The sequence below is a fragment of the Silurus aristotelis genome (assembly GCF_946808225.1).
Source record: "Silurus aristotelis genome assembly, chromosome: 12".
In the NCBI taxonomy this organism is placed as follows: Eukaryota; Metazoa; Chordata; class Actinopteri; order Siluriformes; family Siluridae; genus Silurus; species Silurus aristotelis.
Window position 1 is genome coordinate 24,388,476 of NC_139585.1, and position 22,792 is coordinate 24,411,267.

General features: G+C 38.2%; 1 protein-coding gene across 2 annotated transcripts in view; it reads right to left on the minus strand.

Moving 5' to 3' along the window:
- The window catches only part of gas7b (growth arrest-specific 7b), a 56,943-nt gene that overhangs the window by 6,898 nt on the left and 27,253 nt on the right, over positions 1-22,792 (minus strand). Inside the window, exons 6-11 of one of the 2 annotated variants that reach the window (XM_083556979.1) lie at positions 12,912-13,004; positions 11,760-11,875; positions 10,818-10,892; positions 7,259-7,337; positions 5,542-5,670; positions 4,892-5,015 (exon numbers count right to left, since the gene is read on the minus strand). In XM_083556979.1, the coding sequence (XP_083413105.1) occupies positions 4,892-5,015; positions 5,542-5,670; positions 7,259-7,337; positions 10,818-10,892; positions 11,760-11,875; positions 12,912-13,004 (616 nt within the window). The remainder of the gene's footprint in view (positions 1-4,891; positions 5,016-5,541; positions 5,671-7,258; positions 7,338-10,817; positions 10,893-11,759; positions 11,876-12,911; positions 13,005-22,792) is intronic. The other variant, XM_083556980.1, reaches the window with a different exon arrangement.

Consider the following 22,792-nt stretch of genomic DNA (forward strand, 5'->3'; position numbering starts at 1 on the left):
ACAGTTTAGGTGAACGGTGTGTATTTATCCCTGATGAGCAGCCGTGGAGACTGTGGCAAGGAAAAACTCCCTTAGATGATATGAGGAAGAAACCTTGAGAGGAACCAGACTCAAAAGGGGAACCCATCCTCATTTGGGTGACATCAAGAGTTTGATCATAAATCTTTCAACAATACAGAACACTGGAGAGTGAGAACTAACATGAGCACTGGAATGTAAGATTATAAGTAATGTTCTTTTTTCAGTCTTATACAGTCATTTTTGGTTATAAAACTAGGAGCTACTGAGCAACTCATAAAATAGCTCAACATTTGTGATCATCACAGATCCAACCCAAGCTACTCCATGCCAGAGCCTTTAAACACTCAAGGAGTTCCAATGTCCAAACTCCACATGAAGTGGGATGCAATTGGCACTGGTACGTCTCTAGATGGTTCGGGATGTTTGCGGGGTCGGCATCTACTTCTTGAAAAGTCCACAATCTTCATAAGGTGGGACATGACTGTGGCTGTAGCAACCTCAAATTACATAGAAATGTTTGAAAAACTATTCTGTTATTGTATTATTCATTTAAAGTAGTAAATAAAACATTTATGACAAGTATTTCAAAATTTATGTTAAGTTTACTGTACAGTTCATGTACACTTCTCATTGAAAAAAGGAACCATCAAAAGGGGAGAGTCAAAACCTTATAGAACGAGTATCGAGGTTTCACTGTATTTGGAAGAAAATGTTTAAAGCTACCTACTGCAATTTATTTGCAAGGTCAATGAGCAAGGTTTACCACTAGAGGACGCCAAAAGACACAATTCTTAACCATGCCACTGAGTGAGAAACATGCTTGTGTTGGGATTGGTTTATTTTTTTATATTTTCAAGTTGTTAAGTGCTAAACGAAAGTCTCTTTCCCCCATTCCTCTAAAACCTTCTATTTTTATTATTTTTTTAGATCTGTTCTAGACTTAAATATTAGACTAAGATGCTTGTTGCTTCTGACCAATCATTGATGTCTTTCCTCTGGATCACAAGCCTTCTATCTTTCTTTTCTTTCTCCCACTTTATAGTCTCTAATGGTAACATGCTTCTGTTTTTCAATAACTACAATACAGTTCTTACTTATATATTATCCAAATGCTGAAAGATTGAGTTCGTTTCCTTTGCTTTCTGTTAAAGACTTTCTCAAGAACTATTTTACCTCAAGAATTGTATGCAAATATTTGCAAAGCTCTGCTCTATGTCTTCCTCTGATCAAAAACTACTATGAATGAGGAGAGAGTTAATGTGAACCCAATCACCTGACCATGAATCAAATGTGGTTTCTGAACATCTAATTCCAAATTTAGTCCTGATTTGTTGATATAATAACCTCCACTTTCCTTCTGGGAAGATGTTCTACTAGATTTTGGAATGTGCTTGTGGAGATTTGTGCTCATTCAGTCACAAGGGTGTTAGTAAAGTTGATAAAGATATTGATCTAGGTGAGGTGAGGAGGCCTGGGGTGCAGTCAGCATGAGAAATTCATCCCAAATGTGTTTAATAGGATTGAGGTCAAAGCTCTATAGCAGGCCACTCAAGATCTTCCACTCCAACCCATGTAAAGCATATCTTCATGTAGCTGAAACAGGTTTCAAGATCAAGTCAAAGGAAAATTTCACGCTACAGCATCCACTTGCTTTGTTTGTTGTGCCTTATTGCAGTGGCCACTAGAAAACCACTGTGCTTCCCTGTAGGTTTATTTTATTACGCTGGGTACATTGCTTGTGTTGCACTAATTGCATTTCTTTGTTTTGTGTTGTTAATTAAAACTTGGTCCTACGGGCAAAAATATCACATATCACATGTATACATTATAGCAGTTTCTTTTTGTACACTACCACAATTCTTTTTAATAATCCACATTATAAGCGCAATGAGATACAAAAAAAACACATGCGACTTCCAAGAAAACCATAAACAAAACCACATATGAAACCATATATATATATATATATATATATATATATATATACAGTGAGGAAAATAAGTATTTGAACACCCTGCTATTTTGCAAGTTCTCCCACTTAGAAATCATGGAGGGGTCTGAAATTGTCATCGTAGGTGCATGTCCACTGTGAGAAACATAATCTAAAAAAAAAATCCAGAAATCACAATATATGATTTTTTTATTATTTATTTGTATGATACAGCTGCAAATAAGTATTTGAACGCCTGTCTATCAGCTAGAATTCTGACCCTCAAAGACCTGTTAGTCTGCCTTTAAAATGTCCACCTCCACTACATTTATTATCCTAAATTAGATGCACCTGTTTGAGGTCGTTAGCTGCATAAAGACACCTGTCCACCCCATACAATCAGTAAGAATCCAACTACTAACATGGCCAAGACCAAAGAGCTGTCCAAAGACACTAGAGACAAAATTGTACACCTCCACAAGGCTGGAAAAGGCTACAGGGAAATTGCCAAGCAGCTTGGTGAAAAAAAGGTTCACTGTTGGAGCAATCATTAGAAAATGGAAGAAGCTAAACATGACTGTCAATCTCCCTCGGACTGGGGCTCCATGCAAGATCTCACCTCGTGGGGTCTCAATGATCCTAAGGAAGGTAAGAAATCAGCCCAGAACTACACGGGAGGAGCTGGTCAATGACCTGAAAAGAGCTGGGACGACCGTTTCCAAGGTTACTGTTGGTAATACACTAAGACGTCATGGTTTGAAATCATGCATGGCACGGAAGGTTCCCCTGCTTAAACCAGCACATGTCCAGGCACGTCTTAAGTTTGCCAATGACCATTTGGATGATCCAGAGGAGTCATGGGAGAAAGTCATGTGGTCAGATGAGACCAAAATAGAACTTCTGGGTCATAATTCCACTAAACGTGTTTGGAGGAAGAAGAATGATGAGTACCATCCCAAGAACACCATCCCTACTGTGAAGCATGGGGGTGGTAGCATCATGCTTTAGGGGTGTTTTTCTGCACATGGGACAGGGCGACTGCACTGTATTAAGGAGAGGATGACCGGGGCCATGTATTGCGAGATTTTGGGGAACAACCTCCTTCCCTCAGTTAGAGCATTGAAGATAGGTCGAGGCTGGGTCTTCCAACATGACAATGACCCGAAGCACACAGCCAGGATAACCAAGGAGTGGCTCTGTAAGAAGCATATCAAGGTTCTGGCATGGCCTAGCCAGTCTCCAGACCTAAACCCAATAGAGAATCTTTGGAGGGAGCTCAAACTCCGTGTTTCTCAGCAACAGGCCAGAAACCTGACTGATCTAGAGAAGATCTGTGTGGAGGAGTGGGCCAAAATCCCCCCTGCAGTGTGTGCAAACCTGGTGAAAAACTACAGGAAACGTTTGACCTCTGTAATTGCAAACTAAGGGTACTGTACCAAATATTATCATTGACTTTCTCAGGTGTTTAAATACTTATTTGCAGCTGTATCATACAAATAAATAGTTAAAAAATCATATATTGTGATTTCTGGATTTTTTTTTTAGATCATGTCTCTCACAGTGGACATGCACCTACGATGACAATTTCAGACCCCTCCATGATTTCTAAGTGGGAGAACTTGCAAAATAGCAGGGTGTTCAAATACTTATTTTCCTCACTGTATGTATATATATATATATATATATATATATATATATATATATATATATATATATATATATATATATATATATATATATATACTCTACATACAATTCCTATCACAATGATTTTTTACACATTTGCGTCGGTAAAAAACAATTTATTTAAATTTACTTTTATTATTTTGAAAGTGACCAATTATTTGTGACCAATATTTGATATGTAGATTGATTTTTTTCTCCACAAAAACACAATGCAACTCCTACTGACCTTCTCTATACTTCTATACCTCTATGCTTCCTCGGCATAACCATTCTGTTGCTCACAGATGGTCATCTCTTCTCTTAGCCTGGCTTCCACTACTCTTGCTTATAACTTCATGGTGTGACTCATCAAATTAATTCCCCTGTAGTTACTGCAGGTCTGCACATCTCTGCACATTCTTAAAGATCAGTACCAGCACACTCCTTCTCCATTCCCCAGGCATCTTCTCACCTTCCAAAATCTTGTTGAACAACCTGGTTACAAACTCCACTGCCATCTCTCTCTTAAACATCTCCACGCTTGTCATCTGTCATCTGTATGTCATCTGGTCCAACCGACTTTCCACTCTTCATCCTCTTAATCGCTGCTCTCACTTCCTCCTTATTAATTCTATCCATCACCTGCTTCACCATCCCCACACTATCCAACCTTTTCTCTCTCTGATTTTCCTCATTTATCAGCTGCTCAAAATACTCCCTCCATCTTCATAACACACTCTCCTCACTAGTCAACACATTTCAATCTCCATCCTTTATTGCTCTAACTTGCAGCACATCCTTCCCAGCTCATTCCCTCTGCCTGGCCAATTGGTACAAATCCTTTTCTCTTTCCTTAGTGTTCAACTTCTCATACAGCTCCTCATACGCCTTTTCTTTTGCTTTCGCCACATCCCTCTTTACCTGCTGCTGCATCTCCTTGTACTCCTGCCTACTTTACTAATCTCTCTTCTGATCCAAATTCTGTTTCACCAACATTTTTCTCTTGATACTTTTCTGCACTTCCTCATTGTGCGTTGGAAGTCAGAAGACATTTAAAAGCAAACTATCTCCACTATATTGCACTGCATAGCATCATATTGCCATTGCATCAAACTGTGTTGCGTATTGTGATAAATGAAATTGAAATTGAATCACACTGCATTGTAATAGGGGTGAATCATATTACGTCGGTAGCTGCTCCGTTTGTATCTTTAATGTATTGTATCGTTGACTATGCTTTGAGATGCGAATTGCATCGACTTCAGCGAAACCGACCTGCCTGTGTGGATTTCCTGCGGGCCTTTTTGATGTCCTCCTCGATCTTTGTGCTCAGTTTGATCTCCAGCTGTTGAGTCTTTACATCCAGATCCTTCTGCCTCTCTGCAAGCGCCTTACGTGCCTGCGAGCACAGTGAGAAGATAAAAGGTGAGTCTAGGTTAGATGTGTCTGTTTCCTAAGTGCTGTATATCTCTTATCCAATTTGCACTCAGAGCTCGATTGAATTACAGATGTCCTATTCACTCGCTTGACTATGCAAGTCTACATTCACATTATTGGTTTTCTTCCATTTTGGCTTGTGTAATGACAGCACTGCAATCAGATCGGTTTGTCGGGGCTGGTTTGTTTACAGCTCTCACTCTTCTGGCGCAGACAATTGTGCGCTCTGTCTCAAGGTCATGCATGAAGGGCAAGGCCATGTGATTATTATAGAGCTTGGGAAGCCTCCAGGGCCTGGAAATGGTCTAGTGATCTGGGAAATAGAGTAGAGCTTTAATAATGCATGAGAAGCATTCCTGAAATTCTAGGAAAGTTGGGAACAAAAGAATAACTCAAAAGGTCTTTTCAGTAGTAGAGTTGTACATATTCATATTTCATGTGCATTAGGTGTATGCTGACATCCGATTTAGTAACGTAATACACCGTACCTTCTCGACAGCAGCGTATCGACTGGCCAGCTGCTTCCTAAGATCGCTAATTTGGTGGTCAAACTTCTTCATGTCCTTCTTAAAGCTGTCTCGATATGTCAGGAGAGGCTTCTCTACTTCACTTTGTAGCTGGAAAGAAAACAAAAGATTAAGCACACAAGCATGAAAATTAGTTTTGTATGAAATTAGGTAGGTAATAGATATAATCGCGACTAACATTTCTATGGATTTTGACGATATCCGAGTAAACATGGTCACATTCAACCAACATCTTGTAGATTTGATTGTTACACTTGCAAATCGTCAAAATTTGCATTGAGATCATACAAAATATTGTGCAACGTTAGTACATGAATATAGTGGGGACAAGAATTCGTAAGGCATGAGACTGGGAACTTATGATTCCCCAACCAAATGTTTACTGGAGTGAAATAATTTTATATTTATATGTGGATGGAAGTGGGCAGTCAGATATATTGCAGATGGAACAAAGAAATCCCCATTCATAAACATGGAACAGCACTGGTTGCACATTTTCCACATTTATTTATCTTAAGTAAAAGTTTTATCCTGCACAGGGGGGCTTGTAAAATCTTATGTATAAGAAGATGGGCTTGATCCTATTTTCTGAGTGAGAGGGTGGGATTGGTTCTATTTTCTGCAGGTGAGGGTGAGATTGGTATAATTTTCTGCAGTAAAGGGTGGGATTGATTCAATGTTCTGAGGAAGAAGGTGAGATTGGTTCTATTTTTGTAGACGAGGGTGGGAATCATTAAATTTTCTGAGGAAGAGGGTGAGAATGGTTCTATTTTCTGCGGAAGAGGGTGCAATTGGTCCTATTTTTGGCGAAAGAGGCCCACCCTCTTTCGCCCAAAAATAGGACCAATTCCACCCTCTTCCGCAGAAAATAGAACTATTCTCATGGGTTCTATTGTCTGCAAAAGAGGGTGGGATTGGTTCTATTTTTTATGGAAAATGGTGGAATTAGTAATATTTTCTGCAGGTGAGGGTGCGATTGATTGCATTCTAAGTAAGAGGGTGGGAATTGGTCCTTTTATCTGTGGGAGGAATGAGATTAGTTCTTTTTTCTGTGGTATTTTTTGTGAATGGTGGAATTGGTTAGACCTTCTGCAAGACTCGGCAGGACCGATTAAAATTTGAATAGAAGTGAGTGAGATTGGTTAAAATTTTTGTAAGACTGATTGCAAAAGGGCAAATTTTCTGTAGGAGAGAGTAATTAAGAGTATTTGGATCAGGAGCAGGCAAAACTGGTCAAAAATTCCTTTTAGCAATTGTGAAGTGAAATGATAAAAACAGTCCCACACAATCGTCTAGTGTTGACCTTGGGAGCTAGTTGACGAACACACACTTCCTTATCACCCAATGTACATAACATGACTCTCCTTCAAACAGCTGCACACCAGATCCCATCCTCATTTCATTTAAACTTATAAACAGTGTGTCACAGTAAATGTCCAAAGGGTTTACAGTATATTCAGTAAACATGTATTTTGTAAATATAAACACCTTCATTTTATACATAGTATAAAATTGGGAATATTGGTGTGGATGGTGCTCAGACTTGAGTCGTTTCCGGTATTTGTTTTTAACATTTAAAGATACATTACTTAGATTTAAAATGCACAAATGGCAGCTTGGATATAATTTTCCAAGCTAAATCACTAGACACAATCCAATTTCTTGTCTTTTGTATTACCTTAGACGAGAACTTGATATGCACCTCGGCCTCATCTGCAAGGCTTTTCTTCAGCTGGGCCCAAGCCTCTCCCAGTGTGCTAGAGATATATAAGGATAAGTCACGTGTGAGTACGAAAAAGTTATTTTGGCCTAGGACTTTCAGGAAATGAAGGATTCTGGACGAGAATCTAGTACTAAATAGCACTGCGGTCATGGCTTAAAGCTAATGCAAACTAAGAAGACTGCAGTTGTGACATGGCTGCCTTTTTAGTAACAACATTGTCCTTAATGCCTATCCAGAACAGTATTTTTGACTGTAATCTGGCCAAAAACACGGAAGAACCAGTAGAGCAACATGTTACATTTAAAATATATGCAATAAAATTAATAACTTCTATTAGAATATTTCTTATTGTTCATCAGTTAAAGGGTCACACACTACAATAAGGAAAGGTGCTGATCACCTCAAATCAGGCATTGATTAGATTTTTTCCCCCCCTATAACCTGTTAACGTGAGCTAATTGGAAATGTGCTGCTTCAAAGGCTCTAAATGGGAGACGTGTGGACTTGACTTTTCCTAAGCATTCCTTTCCTGTTCATCGTGGCACAAAACAAAGAAAACGGTCAAAGCTCAAACTTGCCAGATTACCTATCAGCTAACAGTCAGATATGATTAAGACGAAAGAGAGAAGAAAAACATTCAGAATGTACACTCCTTAGCTGTGCACGTAATTGTTAGAGTTCTTTATTTGAAAGGCAGCACGTGATTGGTCAGCAAAGTATCAAAAGGTCACAGCTTGCACTGCAGGGACAAAAACAATGGCATCCACAATGGAAACTGCACAAATGGTAAATTCAGGAAAAACGAGTTTGCAAACGTGGCTGCAAGAGAGCCAGTCGGCGAAACAATGACCATCACAAGTCACAACAGAAATCCGGCCTGAGAGGCAGAATAATGCGAGCATTGTGGTGCCTGTCTGCAAGTGAGGGTGGGTGGACCTCTGCTGCATGATCTGGGCTTTGTATGAAACAATTAGTACTCTTTATCAGAACTGGCATGCCGACTCGCAGAAATCTGCCATTGGCCAGAGTGACAGCTTTGCTGTAATGACAGAAAAACTGAAGGCAATTCTTATGCTTGTCAGAACTGCAGGGGCACATGGATTTTCAGGGACACACAGATGGATGCAATTGGATAAGATACAGCTGAAGACAGAATGGATATACAAAACTTGACATATTTTATGGCCCATGCATTTTCTTCAAAGTCTTAATTGGCTTTTATTGTCATTTCAATATAGTTGGTATAGTATACAGTGAAACTCAACAACGTTTTTCCAGAACCATGCTACATAAAATAATGTTGGATGACCACAAGATCTAGAACATACAGAACTATACAGGACTACACAAAGGTGCAAAGTTGACTTCTTGGCAGGTCAGTTAGGTCATATATTTGGAAATAAATAATAAATTAGAGACATTTATTTACCATATAGAGAGAATTTCAGGGAGTCAATATGTTACGCAAGGTTAACCCAGTTAAGTAAAGATGGTTTCGACTTATGCTTTTTCGATCTTATGATGATACTAACAGTACGACAAAATTGTAAAAATATTAACACATATATACTGTATAGTTTATACAGTACAGTACTATAAATTGCTCTGTTTTTCTTCAAATTATGTAGTGTAATTTGTTAAATTATTAATAAATTACTGTATACTTCCCCATACTGATCACTATTCCAAAAGACCCCTGGGAAGGCTAGACCTTGTCTCAAGTTACAATATTATCAAGTTCTAATGGGGAAGGCATCTCCAGCATAACCTGTATATCTTGGAGTCTGGAAGAGTCCAAAAACTGATGGAATGGCTGTACAGTTTCTGATTGGCCAACTGTCATAATTAGGAGATAATTAGAAATATACCCATGGCTCACTATAAAATCTAGTGAATTTTAGAAGGACATTGATTCCTAAGTATACCTAGCTTGACTATTTGGAATGGCCATCTTAATTTCCAGACCTGATTTTGTGGCCTGAGGTGAAAAAGTGTCGCTGAGCAAAGAAGCCCAGAGACCTTACTTACAGCAAGAGGAGCAAAATGCCACAGCAAAACATTATGAAAGGCTTGAAACCCCAAGTGTTTGATGGAAATTGAAGTAATATGCCAATACATTTTATGGTAACATTAAATGTCCTCATCCTAGGTGTAGGTAAGCCTTTGGCCTGAACTGTATCATGCTCTGGTAGTTGTAAAGAATCCTACTTCGTAGGCTTTAGATACTGTTTCAGTTCTGGTAAAAATGCATTACTGTATAGACTACAGTGCTCGCAAGTACACAGGTGACAATAAATGTTAACAAAAAAGTGGCAAAAAATGAATTTTACCTCAGAAACTCTAGCTTCAACAAACGATTCAGTTGATACAAGTAAGTAAAAGTAAAACTGTGAGGCACGAATAAAGTGAAACCACCACCTCACTACCAGCCTCCATTGTTTTTTATGAAGTAGACATGGACAAGTCCTCACAGTTCTGCCTTCTTGGTTTCTTTTGCCTCACAGGACAGACATCCTTGCTCATCTTTCCTTATGTCCTTACGTTTTATATTCAATGGACTTTTCCACTGTGTGAAATTAAGGATTACCTGCAGAATTACCGCACCATTGCAGGTACAATATATGGACAAAGGTTTATGGGCACCTTACTATTGGGTTTGTATGTGCTTTTCTATGCTTTCCACATTTCGTTCTCATTTGCTGTTCTAATAATCTCCACTCTTCTGAGAAGATGTTCCACTAGATGGAGTGTGCTTGTGGAGATCTGTGCTCACTTAGCCACCACAGTGCTAATTAAATCAGGTACTGTGAGGTAAGTGAGGTGAGGAGACCTGGGGTGCAGTGAACATTGCAATTCATCATAAAGGTGTTCATAAGGGGTTGAAATCAGAGCTCCATAGCAGGCCACTCAAGATTTTCCACTCCAACCAATGTAAAGCATATATTATTTTCATGGAGCTATCTTTGTGCATAGGGGCATTGTCATACTGGAACAGGTTTGGGAATGAAGGCATATGGCTGGAAAAGTCAGGTGTCCCAATATGTTGGTCCATAAAGCGTATGTATACATTCATAGGCTTTCCACATTTCATGTTTTATTTTGCAAATGAATGGGTTTGCTGGTATAACAATAGATGCCATATTTCTGCGCTCAGTGTACAGCTCTGGAATGCAAGCAATGTGCACTTTAAAGCGTAGGATGTAATTTGTAATGTGTGGACAAAGTGAAAACTATAATCATACACTCAGGAATCCTGAGTATGACCATATTTATCCAGGATATGTGCAGAAAAATAGAAAGGTTTTTTTTGGTGTTGAATACAGTCTTTATATGACTGGCTAAAGGGAAAGTGCTATGAAGGAGCACTAGACCATGAGGTATTGGTCCCTTTAAAAAAGTTCCACACTGAGTAAATACATTACATCACACCATATTGATGTTACTCCACATCACTCTCAAGAAGAAAAACCCCTTACGGCGTTACCTCCTAAAGCTGCCACACATGAACACTTACCCTTCCTCCTGAGCTGCTAGAGGAATCTGAGAGAGCTTCAAGAGATTCTTCGCATACTCTTCTTCAATCTTGATCCTTATGGAGCAAAAAAAAGGGCACTTATTTTAAAAGCTTGTTGCAAAAAAAAAAAAAAAAGCATGTGTGACCAGATCTCTTTTCCTTTTCTGGTTGTCCTCTAGCTAACCCCCACTCCTTATTCCCCTCTTTTGAGAAAAATGGGAAAGTGGTACCACAGTTGACCCTTTACATCACATTCCTTCTTAAGAGCAGATCTTTCCCAGATCACTTCTGTCAGCTGCTGGCTTGTGTAGCACACAGGCCAAACCGTAAAATACTTAGGGAAATTAAAGTTCATTAAGCCTTTCCTGCTAAAGTACTAATTAATGCTGAGTCTACTGTGTAACCAGTGAATAAACACGTAATTGAAAACTACCTGGCAAAAGAAAAAGCACAGTACGTCATGAAAGGATTTCTAGAACAGAATATGAATATGCTAACAAGGAGCACGGCTTGATTACAATCTGCTGTCTATGAGAAATTGTTATTATTGAACTGAATTGTGTAACTTTGTCCACTCAGCAGGATATTTTACCATTTTAAAAAAATGACTTGTTTTCCATAAAGGGTGTGCAGAACTCGAAACGTCTGTCATTAATAAAATAGAGGAAACTTGATGTGGTGCTTTTAGCATTGTGGTTTTCATGCCAACAAAAGAGCAGAACTATAAAAGTGTTGCACTATCCTGTTTTTTTTTTTTTACAAACAACCCAGTTACACTCGCCAGTTTTGAGTTATCACGTAGTTGTGTTGACAAAACAACACAGAAATTGAATGTTTTTTGTTAGGAGGACTTCAGTTATTTCTACGAAACTGTGTTTCGTGTGAAATCACAGTGATGCAGAATAGACGTAGGCTCAGTAGGTGTTGTGAAATTTGATCTACCTCTCTCTCATGAATTCAGCCATCTCCTTCTGCATTTGTTTCCCCTTCAGCTGTTTGTGCAGTAAGACCTCAAAGCCTGTAATGCTGGCATTCCCCTGTGGGTCCTTTAGGTCTGCCTGTAACAGGAGACAAAACATGAGCGCTTGTAAACATGCCAAGGACCGCACTGTCAAATAAAATCGGCAGTAGCGCTGTGACAGGAAACAATGTTTTGTCCTGACTGGAACTTTTCTTAACTGATTCTTGAGGCTCTGGATGCAAATATTTGAATAAATAACATTTATTGGATTTGGCAGACGTCCTTATTCAGAGCTACTTACAATTATCTTATTTAGATAACTGAGCAGTTGAGGGTTAGAGGCCTTGATCAAGGGCCCAGGAGTGAGAGTGTGGTGGTGCTAGGATTTAAACTTACAACCTTCTGATCCAAAGTCCAACATCTTGACCACTAAGCTACAATGTCCCCAGAAAAAAAAAAGAGCTTAAAGGACAATGATGCAAGCAATCAAATGTGAAAAACAATAGTGGAAGAAATAGCTCAGTAATGGTAAACGTCTAATCAGAAGGTTTTTAGTTTAAATCTGGCTAAGCTTGCTGGGCCCTTAACCCTCAGCTGCTCGGTTGTATAAGTTAGGTAATTGTTCTGTTAGGTAAGTTGAATAGAAGCATCTGCTAAATGCCATAAATGTAATAATGCAGAATATATTATAGTATCATACAGCTGTATCAATTCTTAAATTTAATTAATCAGAAGGTAGAAGTGCATTATTTTTGAATAACAGCAGGGATAATAGTCATCGCTGCAACAGTAAAGATTAATTGTTAATATTAATAGTCTCTCTGTATTATGTATTTGTTTTAAACGCTACTTTCTGATAGAGACCATGTATATATAAAGTAATAATGGGACCTTGTGATAATGAGAGCTCTATACCCGTTATCGATCACACACACAAAAAAAATAATCTTATGAGTTTTTTTGTTTTACTCAAACAATTCGCACAGACTTTATTTACACGTAGTTTTTTTCAAAGTTGAAAATAAAAAGAACATGCATGCTTCCCGGCTTTGATATAATCCTCTCCTTGTGGTACCGCATGACTCAAGCATTTTCTATCACACCTTGAATTCTTGTCTCTGTTGTTCTCTTACCCAGAAATAATCACAGTAGCTCCACTCGTCTGGTTTGAGAAGTTGCTGTTCGGTGGTGTGTAACAGGAGGGGAAACGTCACGCAGTTGAGCTGCTATGGAAAAGAAACCAACAGACACATCAGTTTTGTGCAGTAATCTTCTATACAAGCAGCTCTGAGTGCTTATTTAATTTATATTTTAACACTATATGGGCAAAAGTATCGGGACACCTGGCTTTTCCGACCATATGTGGTTCAAGAAAATGCAAATAATTATTGTCATATGTACAGGAAACTGTTACACTATACATTGAAAATCACACTATGAAAATCCTCCAAGAAACTTATAACAAATTATAAGGAAATAAAGAAAAAAGACACAAATTACAAATTTACAAAGCTATATGTAGTTCTTCCCCAAACCTCTACCACAAAGCTACAGGCACACAATTGTTTAGAATGTCTTTGAATGCGATATAATTAAATTTTCCTTTCACTCGAACAAGAAGACTCAAACCTGTTCCAGCACGACAATGCAAGTGTATTCAAAGCCAGCTCCATTAAGATATGCTTTACATCTGTTGGAAATGTGGGAAGATCTTGAGTGCCTTGCTATGAAGCTCTGACCTCAACCGGCAGAAATCTTCAAGATCTATACGATTATGCCGTTTCTGCGTTTTCTTTGTCTCGTTTACTAAAACAGGGAAAAAAAAGGCGATATCTCACGGCTCTAACTTGACTCAAGGATGTGTAACAGCATTTAATGCAACTATAAATGGTTAAAAAAAAAGGAGGTCACTAAGTAATAAATGAAAAATTCATAATCACTGCAAAAATAAGGAAAAAACACCTGAGGATGTGCTGTTCCAAGAAATCATACCGTGCTGCCTCTGATAACAACACGCCCTGCCATGTTTAATCAGGTCAACCATCAGACCACTATCCAGATACCAGATACAACAGGACTAGCGTGTTTCATTTTATTCCCAGCATTTCAATCCCACAATGTTTGATTTTTCCAGCTGTGGCTGATTTTTCCGTATGTTTGGATAAGTTTGCATTCTGGACCTAAAGTATCGCTACACACCATCAAACAACCTCATGTCCAGTCCTGTTTTCTTTCCCATGAGTGGTTTCATAGCTGTAAATATAAGCTTTAGCTCGAACAAACTGTCTGTGAGAGCCAGCTGCTTTTAAGACGAGAAAACGAGAAATTTGAGGCCCATATGGCCAAATTATCTTCAGCACCGTTTACATCACCTGATGAATGCCTTCAGTCATTTAGAATCATGCCTATGAGCTTTCATCCCATGAGATCTTCCTGCACTAATGGTCACAATCTGTCTCTACGTGGGCATTGTGTACTGAGCTGCACCCACGCTACAGTCACAGGGCCACCTTGGACTATACCACAAGACATACACAAAGAGCCATCAGTCCTTTAAATCTGCGATCGTTTCCATAACAAAATGCAAAAACGTTTTACACAGTGTGTGAATGCAATCAGCATTGCTCAAAGCTGCATCTGCTCAGCTGTGTCGATAAACAGGGTTTACAGCTAAGAGCTCCGGGTTCGCTTTACATGCCAACGTTATCTAACGATCTTAGGTCATTTGATCAGCAGGTTATTAATAAACACCTTCCTCAGACCGGGCTTTTTTGCAATGCCCTTGGTTCTGTCGAAATATGTTTTGTTTATTCGGTGTCCTAAGACAACGTGTTGTGTTCTTCGCAGGTCGAATTCAGCAGGGAGTTGTGACAGCGTGACTGACTAATAACAGATGTGTTTCTCACTGCCTGTCTAACAGCAGCTCGCAGCTCCCTGTCTTAGCAGAGTGCTGAACAGAGCGAAAAACATCTGCACAGCACCTGGCCATGTCTAGACTGCTTACACATTTACAATCTGCAAATATTTTTAAAAAAGATTGACTTTTATTTCTTGAATAGAAGCTCCTAAATAATAAAGTGCACATTTGTTTTATATATATATATATATATACAGTACAGACCAAAAGTTTGGACACACCTTCTCATTCAAAGAGTTCTCCTAATTTTTATGACTATGAAAATTGTAGAGTCACACTGAAGGCATCAAAACTATGAATTAACACATGTGGAATTATATACATAACAAAAAAGTGAACTGAAAATATATCATAATGCCAAGAGTGTGCAAAGCAGTAATCTAAGCAAAAGGTGGCTACTTTGAAGAACCTACAATATGACATATTTTCAGTTGTTTCACACTTTTTTGTTATGTATATAATTCGACATGTGTTAAATCATAGTTTTGATGCCTTCAGTGTGACTCTACAATTTTCATAGTCATAAAAATTAGGAGAACTCTTTGAATGAGAAGGTGTGTCCAAACTTTTGGTCTGTACTGTATATATAATATATATTAGGGCTGCAACAAATAATCAATAAAATCAATAATAATTAATAATGAAATGCCTTTATCGATTAGTTGGGCTGCTCAAGTTACGGGTTAACGTAACGGTAAGATAACACAACCGTTTGCGAAATGGCGCAAAGTACAGGTCTACCGGCAGCAGGAACTAATGTGAGGCCCAAATCATCCAAGGCACAGAAGCATTTTATGCATGCAAAGCGGAACTTGTGTGGTATGAAAGTACTACAGGATGCATGAGCACCTGATAAGAAAACACACTGAAGGGAATGGGATGAAGGCAAAACTGTAGAATCCTCATTATGTAAAAATGGTGTAGTTTATTGAAGTGCTATTGTGTAAACTGTTTGTTTGTAACTTCTGGACAGGCGCACTGGATCTGTTCCGTCGTGACTCACGAGCATTGTTGCGTAATCAGCTCCCTCGTGACGTAGTGATGGATTCAATTAAAACACTTATAACACAAATAACAGCAGCATGTTTCCTTTTTTTTTTTTATCGAGCCTGTTAGTTTTTAGTTTGCATTTGCAAACTACAACAGTAACTTATCTGTTTTCAAACGTGATTTACTGCGGCTTTTCTACGTTCAAATGCTTGTTTTTAATGTTTGTATATTTCATTTATGCAAAACTTAATTAATTATATATTCTAGACGCTTATATCTTTACAACTAAACAAAATGTCTCTGTATTATTCTTTACAAAACTGTCATTATATTCTATATAGATTTTTGTTAAGCATGGTTGTTAACTTGCCATCTGCAAAATACGATACAAATGTTGATTCACACAATTTACACCATACGTACTTAAATGCTGTTTTTAATACAGAAAAAAAAACTACCCAGCATAAGGGGCAAAAAACAGCCATTATCAGCTTAAAAGTTTAAATTGAATTATACTTTTATACACAAATACCCTGAATTAGGGGATTTATATAGTTATAATAAGCAAAACATCTAACATATTTTACTTTTTGTCCGATTAATGTATTATCAAAGTAACTGTTAGTTGCAGGTAGTTGGTTTTTTGATGGTGACAATGCAAATACACTCAATGTGTAAAATTATTGTGACAGCTGACTTTTCCACTTAAACTAGCAAATCCAAACCAGCATGACAATGTCACTGTGCATAAAGCCAGCTCCATGGAGATATGCTTCATATGATTTGGAATAGAAGATCTTGAGTGGCCTTCTATAGGGTACTGACCGCAACCCTATTGAACACCTTTGGGATGAATTGGAATGCTGACTGCACCCCATGTATCCTCACCTCACCCTACATAAGTACTCATCAGTACTCATCTGATGCCATTGTGGCTTAATCTCCAAAATCGAGTGAAATACTTTCCCAAAAGAGTGGAGACTAGTATAACAGCAAATAAGGACCAAATGCTGAATAGGATGTTCAAAAAGCATGTAGGAATCTATTATTGAGGTATCTACATGTGTATTTATGCCAAAATGACATCACTTAATAATAAAAGCTTATATCACGATCAAGCATCTTTTGAAATATTCCGAAAATCTCTTTAGTTGAATTTCAGTGGTTCCATCTCTGCTTTTTACTGTATGGTGTGTCATGTTGCCATGTCACAGCTCTAGAGACCTCGAATTAATCCCGTTAGTCTACTCTCTTGTAGAGTTTCACTTCTGTTCCCTTTATTTTCTCCAGGTTCTTTGGTTTCCTCCCTAGTATAAAACCATGCTCAAGCCATTGTGTTTAGCTGTATTCCTAAAAAAAGAGCAGTTCCTAAAGACGGAAAGTGTCTGCATCTCTATAGCCAACAACATTCATGTAGACACCGTGGAAGGCTTTTTGTATTTGTTGACACAAATCACAGCCTTTAAATAGCATCACACCTGTAATTACATCAAGCTCAATCTTATTCTTACTCTTCCTGAAGTCACAGGAGCTATTTGGATATTATTTCCATGGTCTACATTTACCGCTGATGCAATTCACACAAATACTCCCCGCTAATCTTCTTGCGCTACATTATTTGGGCTGTTAGAAACTCAGGGAGTTGACTTTGCTTGTATTTCTCTCCTATATAAAAAAGGTTTTGTGTTTTTTTTTATATTTGAAGCAATTGGTACAGAAAATATAAAGACAATACAAACAAAAAAAAAGCTAGGCATATTTTGTAAATAAAACAATTATCGCTAATTGGATTAGACATCTGTCACTCAAGATTTACAGGGAGAACATCAGGCTTGCAGCCAACTTTTGTTTCTTAGATTTAAAGATGCACTTGGAAAAAAAAAAGGCTTTAACGTAAAGGCAGAATTGCACACACATGCAAAAAAAATTCCTACTTCCTGTATATCTTGACTGGCAGATGTTTGTCCAGTCAGAGATAAGCATTCCATTCACATACCTACTTTTTTTGTTTGTCTGAATTGTCATTGTGTTTTTGTTGTTTACTTATAAAGCACTTTTTTGAAATTCTTTGGAACATTCTATCAAATGGACACAATAGGTTTGCTTTCTTGGAGGGGCCTTGATCCAGGGAGGGATCTACCGGGATGGCACGAGGTGGCAACTGCCGAAAAAAAACATTGTATAAAATATAAATTTATTCAGTTTCCTCGACCGATTTATAGCAGCAGCGCTTCAATGTGATGACATGAAAAGAATATACTCGACTCTTATGAACTGCTTCGTTTTAGTGAATCAAACACATTTAATGCGACCTGCCTGATCACTGATCAAAAACAAATGATCCCTCGATCTGAATAAGAGCATTCGTATAAGTTAAATATACCTTACAATTCCTTTCCAATCCAGGTTTCGGGTTCAGGTAACGTCAATCACACATCAGTCTTCATTACATTTTTATAGACCAATATAAAAATGTGTATACACCAAATATGTTAATCATTCCTTGAATCCACAAGAACCATGCGAGGATGCTTGTCACTGTTGCCACATAATTCTCATGAGAATTTTCTAGATCCTCCGCTGCCTTGAGCCAGCAGTAAAATCCAACCATAACTGTTAAGGTATAATTAGTAATAGTAACATGGTTAAAATCAATACTTTGTGTGTGCTTTGTTCTGTAACCATAATCACAACACGTCGTGTGTTTTGAACGACTCATAAAACTCTTTCTAGCTCAAGTCAAAACTTTTGAAGGGAAAAGTCAGTGGGCCCTGCGGAATTGCACACAAATACACGGGTGGCTCCTGAAGTCTTTGTTCGAGTCATAAAAATAAATATACAGTCTTGAAAAGACAACACGGACTAACCTAGGAGCACAAAGACATTCAGTAATGTCTCTCTAATCCTCCTAGCATTCCACACTAAGCACCCTGATGACTCGGGATCTGCAGCCTCACAATAGAAGCTTTATCTGTCTTCACAATAACTCGCGAGCAAGAACAGAGAGAATAAGCTAGCGGCAACGGGCTCTCAGTTCTCTCTCTCTCTCTCTCTCTCTCTCTCTCTCTCTCTCTCTCTCTCTCTCTCTCTCTCTCTCGCACACGCTTTCTCTCCAAAACAACACAATGAGCTGCTCATCAAACTCTTTGGCTGGTACTAGCAAGAAGGATCACACAGTCAGAACATTCCCTGTCACAGCCCTGCCAGTCAGTACATATAAAAAGAAATGGCTGAAAGAAACCGTGCTGTCTGCAGGTATCCTCAAGTGAAACAGAGAACTTTTTACAGACTAGGAGAAGATACGCCACTAAAAAGTGTAACAATCATTGAATGCGCTGTGTTTCAAAGACACACAATTAAAAGACTTTTTGAATCGTCTCACAATATTGACGATCCTTTCTTAGCCTGACTCAGTGTTAGCTTAAACATCTCGTACAAATGATTTCAAGACTGAATTAATCTAAAAAAATAAAAAACGAAGACCATGTAAATGTCCTACTACACTATTCAAGACTTTAAGTAACAAGGTGTCTGCATTAAATCCCCTCCACTGACTCTCACAAACCTGTAGACTCAGACGTGTGAGAAGTGAGTTGCAAAACAAACAACCGAAAGTGTGAAAGTTACTGAGTTTACAGAGAACATTTTCACAGCTTTTGCGTTTCACCATGGTATTTTACTTCCCTGATGCATTTCAGCAAGTTTTATCAGAAAATCTGATGATCAGCTGGAAATACTATCGAGTCAACCATGTTCTAAATTCTTTCAAAATGTCCTGCATCAGCTCCTGCTGTGGACATCACACTTTTAAGTCTGTGATGTCGGTTCATTCTGACTTCAGGTTTCATGAACAGGATCATGCTGGGTTTGGTTTTTTTGTTTGTTTTTTATAAAGAAAACTGATTTCTCATTTTCCTCTAGTTCACATTTTGGTTATTTCAGGCTCATACTATTTTTTTTTAAGCTTTAGGGCAACTCCTCTCATAGAATCAGTTCCTTTTATATTATTGCATTAAAAAAGCTGTTCAGAGAGACACACGGATGACTTGACCACTTTATCTGATCTCTGACGTTGATTGCTAGTTGAAGTGTCCTGGGGGGAGAAAATTAGCTAATGTTTACTGGTAAGGTTTGTTACCATTATTATATAATCAATACACTGTAGAGGATCATAATTATTTCACTGGATTCTGATTAACTGTAATGGAAGCATAATTAAAAAATAGGAATATAAATATTATCTAACTAGTAGTCAAGCAAAATGTATCCTCAAGACACAATGTTTAATCTCACCGAGTTTAAAAAGGGACACCTGGCTTAATTCTTCCTCAAACAGTTACAACAAAATTGGAGGCACACAATTATATTAGATGTTTATGGATGCAGTAGCATAAAAATTTCCCTTTACTTGAACTAGGAGACCAATGTCAATGCGAACAAAGCCGGCAATGAAAAGACTTTTCCCGTTTAAATCCTTTGGGATGAATTGGAACGCTGAGTGCACCTCAGGCCTCCTTATCCTACATCAGTACCTGATTTGACTAACACCCTTATTGCTGAATAAGCAAAAATCTTCACGAGCACACTTCAAAATCTAGTGGAACATCTTTCCAGAAAAGTGGAGGATATGGAATATGGATGGAATGTGCAAAAAGCACATACTAATCTTATAGTCAGGTGACCTCTTTTTTCCATCTAGTGTATATTCTGATTATTTTTCAGTTAATAATGTATTTATTATAGTAATGATAATGTTATATTGTTATGCAGGATGTATGGTCATTAATGTGTACTTAATAATAGTTGCTTAAGGCCATAATTAAGACATTTGTACTATTCATACTAGTAAAATGTAAAATGAGTGCAAAATATAAACAAACAGGCTAACACAACAATACTGAATGGACTACAGTACTCTGCTAATTATTATGTGTATGCTAATCACTCCACACCAGAGGTCCACTGCCATGGGGTTGCAACCCAGTACCAGGCCATGAAAGAGTTGCTATGGGGTTGCAAGAATATTCTGGGGGAAAATGCCTATAGATATGACACTGAATTATTTATTTATTAATTTATTTTGCCAACAGGTCCAGCCAATTATTGTTTTGTGTATTTAGTTATTGTAAAAAAAATTTTTTTTTTAAATAGTTGTATGCAGTTATTATGGAGATGTAACTTTCATCTAAATTATTTTCTATAATATTTAAACAAGCAGGCCTTTTATTAATTTTTTTTTTAATGATATATGCATAAGTATGTCCAAAAATATTAATAATAATAAACTGCGTTAATAAAAAAAATTACAAGCAATTTTATATTTTGCATTTCCTCCCCTGCAATTGAACGGAACAGTGACTAAAAAACGGAGGTACGTCCCGAACCGTGAATTTTGTGTACTCTTACACCCCTATTATATATGCATGTGGCAGGGGGCAGAGAGCATAGGCTACACCAAACTTTATATTATATACTGTATATTCATATTTTTTACAATTTTGTTTAGTTTATTTGTCAATTTTTGTCAAATCTCTTTTGTCATCGTAAGTATGCAAAATCGTAAGTTGAACCATCATAACAGAGTTTTCTATAGTTATAGTCACACAGTAAGAAAACCTTTATTCCACAAAAACTAGAACCGCTAGAATTTGGGTCATTTCTGTTTTTTTGTGCCAACTCAGTCGACATTCCCTGTACCTATGCGATAGAAAGAATATGGCAATGAGTACAAGTGGTAGAAAAGAGTTCCCTCCACTGACTTAATGAATTTACTCTGTCTCAAAGGCTAAAACTCATTGTGGAAGTGGGGGCATGATTGGGCACCGGTTATTGAATGGAGAACAAATCTGGGAAGATAAGTGGTAATGTTTCCATAGGAAATGAGAAAAAAAAAAATCACCAAAAAGTGCAGAAAAAAAGGAAAATATGAATAAGTATAAATAAATAATAAATAACACCCTATTTAATAAAGAAATATGATGTCGTTACAGGATGCAGAAAAACTAGTTCATGCTTTTGTTACTTCTAGATTAGACTACTGTAACGCTTTACTGTCTGGGTGTGCGAGTAGGTGCATAAATAAGCTTCAGTTAGTTCAGAATGCAGCAGCAAGAGTCCTCACTAGATCTAGGAAATATGACCACATCACCCCTGTATTAATCAGTCTACACTGGCTCCCAATCAAATCTCGCATTGATTATAAAATACTACTACTGACATATAAAGCACTTAATGGTCTCGCACCACCGTATCTGAGTGAACTTCTGTACCAGTATGATCCTCCACGCCTACTTAGATCAAAAGGTGCAGGCTATCTGTTGGTTCCTCCAATAATGAAGATTACAGCAGGGGGCAGATCTTTCTCTTATAAAGCCCCGCAGTTATGGAACAGCCTTCCTATCAGTGTTCGGGACTCAGACACAGTCTCAGTGTTCAAGTCGAGGTTGAAAACATATTTATTCAGTCAAGCCTTTAATCAGTAGATTTTTTCTCAGGTAAAGGCTCAGATCTGGAGGGAACATTGATATAGAGTGTTTGGTGAACTGGGATATTTGTACGCTGTCGTCCCCTCACATTCACGTGTTCACTCAGGTTTGTTGATGGTGGTGTGGTGGGCCGTCTCTTATCCCAGAGATCCCTCATGTCTGTGTTGCCTTCTGGTTCTCCCTTTTAGTTATGCTGCTATAGCGAGTCTTGCCGGAGTCCAAACTGCACAGTGACTTTAACTCTCATGCAACAATAGGTACACTTAATAATCCATATCCTTCTCTTCCTGTCACCCTCTTCTCTCTCTCTCTCTCTCTCTCTCTCTCTCTCTCTCTCTCGGTCGAGTTAAACATGCTCCTGAGGCTCCAGTGACCACTGTTCCTGCCCCTCTCCCCCCCGTGGATCTTCCCACTTCATCCAGGCCTGCCTGGATTGGATGTCAACAGTCTCCTACACTGATGTCAACAGTCTCCTACACTGACTCAGAAATACACTTCGCTTTTGATCATCATCACTGCACCCCGCAACATTGTATACCCGCCACAAATGGACATTCGGTGTAACCCAGATGAGGATGGGTTCCCTCTTGAGTCTGGTTCCTCTCAAGGTTTCTTCCTTATG